This window comes from Oryza sativa, chromosome 2, assembly GCF_034140825.1.
Source record: "Oryza sativa Japonica Group chromosome 2, ASM3414082v1".
In the NCBI taxonomy this organism is placed as follows: domain Eukaryota; kingdom Viridiplantae; phylum Streptophyta; class Magnoliopsida; order Poales; family Poaceae; genus Oryza; species Oryza sativa.
Window position 1 is genome coordinate 17,798,020 of NC_089036.1, and position 7,566 is coordinate 17,805,585.

The following is a 7,566-nucleotide window of genomic DNA, read 5'->3' on the forward strand; positions in this document are numbered from 1 at the left end:
TAAAAGTGATCGAAATCTAATCCATGACCCCAAACCAGAAAACCGGATATCTTGACCCCCAAACTTTTAATACCGGTGCAATTTGACTCCCTGGGCGGTTTTGGAGGACGGTTTCGCTGACGTGGCGCCTACGTGGCAGTATTGACTCGGTCTTCTTTCTACGTGACATTGACGTGGCGCTTAGGTGGCATTAGAAATAAAAAATATGCGTGGGACCCATCTGTCATTCACACACAAAATAAAAGTGGGGCCACTGACATGTGGGCCCTACATGTCATCCTCTCTCTCACTACCCTTCTTCTTCCTCCTTTCTCCGTTGCTTCTCTCTCTCCGTTGACATGAGCCGCCGGCAGGAGGGGGCTCGAGTGCCGGTGGTGGTGGGTGGGTGCCGGAGTGATGGTGGACGGTGTACCTTCGGCGACGGGCGCGGGAGCAGCTCCTTCTACCGCACCGGGCCTCGGGCGACGGTGTACCTCCGGCGACGGGCGCGGGAGCAGCTCCTTCTACCGCACCGGGCCTCGGGCGACGGTGGGCGGTGGACGGTGGGGAGTACGGGCGGCGGGAGCTAAAGAGGCGGCGGTGGCGGCGGACCTCCGGCTAGTGGGCGACGGTGGGCGGTAGACGGTGGGGAGCACGGGCGGCGGGAGCTAAAGAGGCGGCGGCGGCGGCGGACCTCGGGCGAGTGGGCGACGGTGGGCGGTGGACGGTGGGGAGCACGGGCGGCGGGAGCTAAAGAGGCGGCGGCGGTGGCGGACCTCCGGCGAGTGGGCGACGGTGGGCGGTGGACGGTGGGGAGCACGGGCGGCGGGAGCTAAAGAGGCGGCGGCGGCGGGCGACGGTGGGCGGTGGACGGTGGGGAGCACGGGCGGCGGGCTGGACCGTTCGGCTGCTGCTCGCCCCCTCTATCTCATCCTCCTCGTAGTCGTCGGCGTCGACCTCCCCGACCATGCCGAGTACCAGATCGAGACCAGTCGTCCGCCGCCCCTCGTACGCCCGCCGCGGTCGCCGCTCTCGTCTCCGACCTCGTCGGCTGCGGCCATAACCACCACCCACGGGACGCGTCGCCGCCGCTCCTGGTCAGCACGCGGCAGCGCTGTCGCGAGCACAAGTGCGGGAGGAGGCACCGGCGGCGGCGGTGGCGGCGACAACACGAGCTCGGCGGCTCTGCCTCTCCCCTCTCCCTTCCGGCCCTTACACACTGCCGCCGCCTCTCATGTCACCCATCACATCCGTTTCCTCCCTCACCTGCTCTCCTCTCCTCTCCTCTCTCCACTTGGCGAGGCCGCCGCCACCGCTTCAGCTTCCGCCGCCGCCGCCGCTCTGGCCCCCGCCCGCCGCCGCTCCAGCTCCAGCCTCCCATGCTCCCCGCGGCCGGCCGAAGGGGAGAGGAGAAAGAGAAAGAAAGAGAGAAGGGAGGAAGAAGAAAGGGAGAGAGAGGTGACATGTGGGGCCCACATGTCAGTGGGCCTCACAATTTTTTATTTTGTGTGTGAATGACAGATGGGTCCCACGCATATTTTTATTTCTAATGCCACCTAAGCGCCATGTCAATGCCACGTGGAAAGAAGACCGAGTCAATACTGCCACGTAGGCGCCACGTCAGCGAAACCGCCCTCCAAAACCGCCCAGGGAGTCAAATTGCACTGGTTTTAAGAGTTTGGGGGTCGAGATGTCCGGTTTTGTGGTTTAGGGTCATGGATTAGATTTCGATCACTTTTGAGGGTCATGAAGTGAACTTATTCCAAAGGGCTTGCTATCCCTCCCACAATCTTCCTCCTTTTCAGGCCCATTGGCCCAATAAAAAAAAAGCGCCCAAACACTATCTCCTCACCTCCCATTCCCGATCCAGCCGCCCCCCGTCGCCGATCGCCCTGCCCCGCCGCCCGCCCGTCTCCCCCGCCCGTCGCCCCCGCCCCGTCGCGGCGTCGCGGTCTCGCGTCGTGTCGCTGCCGCAGCCCGCCGTCCCAGGTCCCCGGTCAGGCCCTCCACGCTCGCGCCGCCCCGGCTGCCGCCAGCGGCCAGCCGACCACGCCACGGCGCCAGCAGGCAGCAGCACTGCAGCAGTAGGCAGGCTACCAGGCTTCCACCGGCCACGCGCCAGCCGCCAGCAACGCCGCCCGGTCGTTCGAGTCCGACGAAGGTAACTGCCCTGCGCCCCTGCTGCCCGTAGCCCGTAGATGTCATGTCTAGATGGTTAAGAAGTAGGAACATTTTGGATTAGGAATATAGGATATTAGGATTTAGTTCATAGTTAAATCCATCAATCCAGGATGGTTCATTTGATTTAGGATTTACTCCCTCCGTTTCAGGTTATATGAAACGGAGGAAGTAGGATTTAGTTTATTTCAATCCAGGAATGGTTCATGGTTGAATATAGTATAATGTTGTTTTGTACGTTTGAAAAATGAAGAAAAAAAAAAGCTCCCCTCGGTTAATTTAAAGGCCTTTTTTAAGATAAAGCTGCCACAAAGAAGAGAACTCAAGAATTTTTTTTATCTCTTCTAATTTTGAATACCCAAGTTGAAAATCCTAGGCCCACCCCTGGGTCCGCCCCCTGTTGTTGATGACGCAAATTGTTTCTTGGATTGGAGCAGGTGGTTGGTGAAGAGGGAGGCGAGGCCGTGTGCCCCTGCCGCTCGCCGGGGATGGATAAGCTGGTGCAGTTCGGGAGGAAGGCGTGGTTCGTGGTGCGGGTGCTGTCCGGCTACGAGGAGAGGAGGATCCGTGCTCACAGGCTGCAGATGCAGCAGCAGATCGCGAGGGTAAGGCTGGTGTTTTTTGTTTCTTTAACCATGACACGGCCATTTTCTTGGATGGCATATCTATTCTTCCATGAATTGTGTCATGTGAAAGCTGAAGAAAGCATTTTTACTTTTGCAAGTCTCTAATACTATGGTAAAGCGTGAGACTGAATCTTCTAGTTGTCATCTTTGGGATGACCTGCTTGAAATGGGATAGGGTTGCCCGCTAAGGATGTAGTTATCTTGTTTTCAGTAGAGTTTTGTTAAATTGAAGCTGGAATCTTCTCCTTTAGCTGATTGGCAATTTGGCATGGCACGGATAAGAGATTATTGTTATGGTAAATTGGTCTTGTGTCTAATTGACAAATATGCTCTTTTTGTGTGCCTCACAATGCATATCCGTTGCTGGTTTCATTGATTGTGGAAATATCAGCTATGTCCTGCAAGTGGTACTAGTTACCATCTGCTTTTTATTCAGACAAACCATCCCACTTATTGTAGTCTTATCCAATTTCTACTGCCACAACCACAAGTAACTGTTTTTTATATTTGTATTGGGAATGATTATTTACTTCCATATCTTTTATACATGGTAACTGTGCTTATTTGGCAGGGTTACTGATGCCGACAGTTATGCAGAATACCACGTATTGTACCTATTTTACATACTCAATTACTTTGAATAATTGCTCTCTTTGAATAGGGATTTCGTAATGCAATAATCCAATCCAAGGAGATAGCCAATAGATAAAATTAGCAAATATGCTAACTGATGGCTGTTCAGTCGGTGTGGTTGTTGTGTTAGCTTCTTATATGCACGTCCCTGCTGGCCCATGATGCACTGCCTTGAAGTTCTTCTGCCCCAAAATAACTTCATTTCTAGCAAGTGGTATTCAAATTAGTCTATTATTAATAGGAAAGTAGTATTGTTGGGTGGGTAGGAAAGAGGATATGGAAGGGGATAAAACTCAGACCGGGGGTATGCAAAGGGTATAAATGAACTTATTTTGGGATAAATTTTAGAGGCTAGAAATGAAGTTGTTTTTGGTACGGAGGGAGTACAAGACAATGTGGGTCCTTGTGGGATATGTAAATAAATGGGAACCGATGAATTTGTTTTTAAAAGAAACAAAAGATTACACTTTTCTGATTTTTTATAGTTTTGGTGTTGGTAAGGGTTACGATCACTTATCCTAATTCCAGTATAGAAATTATTAAGTTTTCAGTACTCAGCTCATCAAATGTCTGTAAATGTTGCAAAAACAATGCTTTCAAGGTAGCATGGTTGGTTATCCATGGTGATAACATCAATCATCGTTGTGTATGCATTCATTAGTTGCAATGAGCATGCTGTGTTCATTTACATGAATACTTAAAATATTAGGAACTTTTTCCAGGCCCAAGCTAAGAAGGAAGAGCTTCGGAAGCAGCCAGAACAAATTATTCTATCAGAGGTTCGTCAAATGGTGCAGCAGATGCAAGCCCTCAATCAGCAGCTTGAAGAAACTGTAAGACATCCTGCCACAAATAAAATTACCCAGTCGATGTCTGAATGCCTGCATAAGGAATGTGTACTGTGGTTTTGAGAAAGTGTTACATGTTAGTTTATGAACCATCTCACAACTTGAATCATGAATAATGCTTTAAGTTACCCATGTATACCTGACTGTAAGAGGTGGATTGGCCATCATGCTGTTGGATTTTGAAGGACACCATATCTTCTATGGTTTAATCGATTGTTTGCTTTACTTGTTTGCCATGATTTTATACGATGGAAATTTAGGTGTAACAGAATGGCACATGTTATGTAGTAGTAACTTCTAGAGATGCTACTCTCTCTCTCTCTCTCTCTCTCTCTCTTTTTGTGGATCTATAACGTGCTAACTTGTTCTCCATCCTATTTTGCAGGAAACCGCCATAGATGAGTATTTCAAACCAATCGATAAGAATGCTAAGATCATAACGGACATGCAACCGGAGAAAGAAGAGAAGCAAATAAAGGAGATGACGAAAGTAATGCAAGATCAAATAGCAATGCAAAGAGAAATTGCAAGTAAGAGAGCTCAGGCCACTGCCATAGAGTCTAAAGACACCCAAACGAGTGACAAGATTGCTGAAGGCCCTCCGAAAGAAGAAACCATGAAATAAGTACGGTTCATTGTTAGTCTATTTATTGTAAACAAGTATTATGTGCAAATGGATTCTTTACATAGGCTTTGGTGGGCTAGGCAATAAGTATGGATGCATGGGAGGACAGTTGCCATTTTTTGTCACTAACAGGAGGCTATCCTTTTCTCTGGCAGAGCTCTAACTAGTAACTAGTGTGCTTTACTATTCAAGATTGTGAAATCATGGAACATTTGTTCAATGTGATTCTGCCTTTCAAATTAAAAAAAAATGCAGTGTGAATATCCAGTCTAAGGTTTGGTAGAACGTGCCATAACAATACTCCAGAGTTACTGTTTGTATATTCTTCGCGGGTGCTGTATTAGCTTATTTTTGGATTTATAGGGGATTTATGTGAAAAACATGAATTTGACGCATATGAGATTTGACCTGGAATCTCGGATATATCAGTTATGGTATTTGTGTAGTCTATATGTTGCTACATTGACGTAATCTTGTGTTTTGTTATGGAACAAGAAGAGACATCTTAGGAAAAAAAATGTGATGAAAAACAAAATCCGACCTGGGTTCCAATATTGGGCTCCTGGCGGAACCTTTTGTGTCTTACCACTTATCATCAGAGCGATCTTCTGTTCCTTGCTAATGATTTTAATCTTGTCCGTCTGTTCATTAACAATAATTTTAATCTTATCCTTCTGGGAGCTTCTGTATGTTTGAACAAACATGTCATGTAATTGTGAAAAGGTAAGGGGTTGCACTTTAGTGCAGAAGCAGAATGCTTTCATTTGCTTAATGAAACCTCAACTGTCAAGAAAAAAATGAGAAGGTTAACACAAGGAGTAAGAGATGGTTAACTCTTTTCCCTGGGAAACATAAAAGAAATTTGATCAAACAAATATAGCTTCAGTTAATTACAATACCACACATACAAGCATTAGAGCAAGGTGGATGCATGCATGAAAGCACACATAACCAGCTGCTCTCCTCTGTTCAGAATCTTCAGAATTCTTGTGATAATACAAGTGCTATAAACATTGGTAAAAATCCTGTACAACACTCACGCACCTAGCACATTGATATTCGCTATCACTTTTTGAGAGATCATGTCGAGAAGGGAGATGTGGAATTGAATTTTCACGAAACTGTTGAATTCTTCTCGATTTGTTTTTCTTTGAGGTGAGTTGGGAATTGTTCATCCTTTTGGCATTAATTGAGGGGGAGTTTGGCTCTTTGTTGTATTCATATTTTCTTTTCTTCTTTTGATTCTTCTTTTTGCATGAATGTTTAAATTTATGCATGGTGTGATATAAAATGAAAAAAATAAGAAAAGGAAAAAAAGGAGAAGAGCTTTGTATATTCTTGTGCATTCTAGTAATACTTGTTAGATAATATGATTACTAGACTAGCTGTGTGCATTTTAGTTTTTATATGAGCTTTTGATATTGTTTTTGAGTGATATGACACATGACACATAATTCCTTTATTTGAATTAAGGAAATATTTGAAGTTAGTATTTAGTTTGAATGATTAATGCTTGTAAACACTACCTGTACTACCATTAATTTGGTTCGGCTGTTGCTGTGAAACAGAAGGAACTGGAGTCTTGGGCTCTATCCATGATGTCAGCCATCAAGTTAGCTTTCAATTCACACATCGAAAATAGGTTTGCCGACCCATTGAGTATGGCGGTTTGGGAGTGCTTAATCTGGAGTACATGAGTTGGTCGCTCCGAATACGTTGGCTCTGTAACGTTACAGAAGACTGATAGTGCTCGAGCGTGGCACAGTCTACCAGTCCAGGTGCCTCATGTTTCTCGTGAGTTATTTAGCATGGCGGTAAAGACTTGCATAGGAGATGGACAATCCACCTTGTTTTGGACAGATAGATGGCTGGAAGGGAAAACTGTTAGTGAGATATCTCCTAATCTGACTAAGTTGATGCCAAAAAGACTGTCAGGCGGTGTACGGTGGTGCAAGTCTTGGACAACAAAAAATGGGTAACAGATATTAACAGACCATTGACGGTTCAGGTTCTTGTGGAGTTTCTTTAGATTTGGGACTTGGTCGAAGGGGTGGCCTTACAAGTTGGAGTTCCAGATCAGCATGTTTGGAAGCTCTCAAACTCAGAAATTTATACTTCTAAATCTGCATATGAGGCCATCTTTGTTGGGACGGTAAGGTTTGCATCTTGGAGAAGAATTTGGAAGAGTTGGACGCCTTTGAAATGCAAATTATTTATATGGTTGGCAATTAATAATCGTTGTTGGACAACAGATCGGTTGGACAAGCGAGGACTTCAACACCCGCCTACATGTCCATTATGTGATCAAGCTCAGGAAACCATTAATCACATCCTAATCACTTGTGTGTTTTCTTGACAAGTATGGTGTTTTTGGTCTTACAACGGCTTGGCTACTCTAGCTTTCCAACCTAGATTACTGCTAGGTTTGTCAATTGGTGGTCAAGAACGGTAAGGGGTTTACCTACTTATGAGAAGAAAGTGTTAAACTCTTTAATCATCTTGGTTGCTTGGGAAATTTGGAAGCACACGAACAATTGTGTGTTTAATGGCGCTACCCCATGCTTGGCCGATGTCCTCCGAGCCATCGCTAATGAGGGCGCTCTTTGGTGCCTAGCAGGAGTTGCTAGGGTCCGTGATCTCTTTACTAGAACTGTGCTGCTAATGCACTAGTTTGTGT

At 46.5% G+C, this 7,566-nt stretch overlaps 1 protein-coding gene across 1 annotated transcript; it reads left to right on the forward strand.

The window, feature by feature from the left end:
- Positions 1-1,810: 1,810 nt before the first annotated feature.
- On the forward strand, positions 1,811-5,162 carry LOC4329401 (uncharacterized). Its single transcript, XM_015768348.3, has 4 exons — positions 1,811-2,140; positions 2,595-2,762; positions 4,139-4,249; positions 4,650-5,162. The coding sequence occupies exons 2-4, from the start codon at positions 2,646-2,648 to the stop codon at positions 4,887-4,889; spliced, it is 468 nt and encodes a 155-aa protein (XP_015623834.1). The 5' UTR covers positions 1,811-2,140; positions 2,595-2,645; the 3' UTR covers positions 4,890-5,162.
- Positions 5,163-7,566: the final 2,404 nt, after the last annotated feature.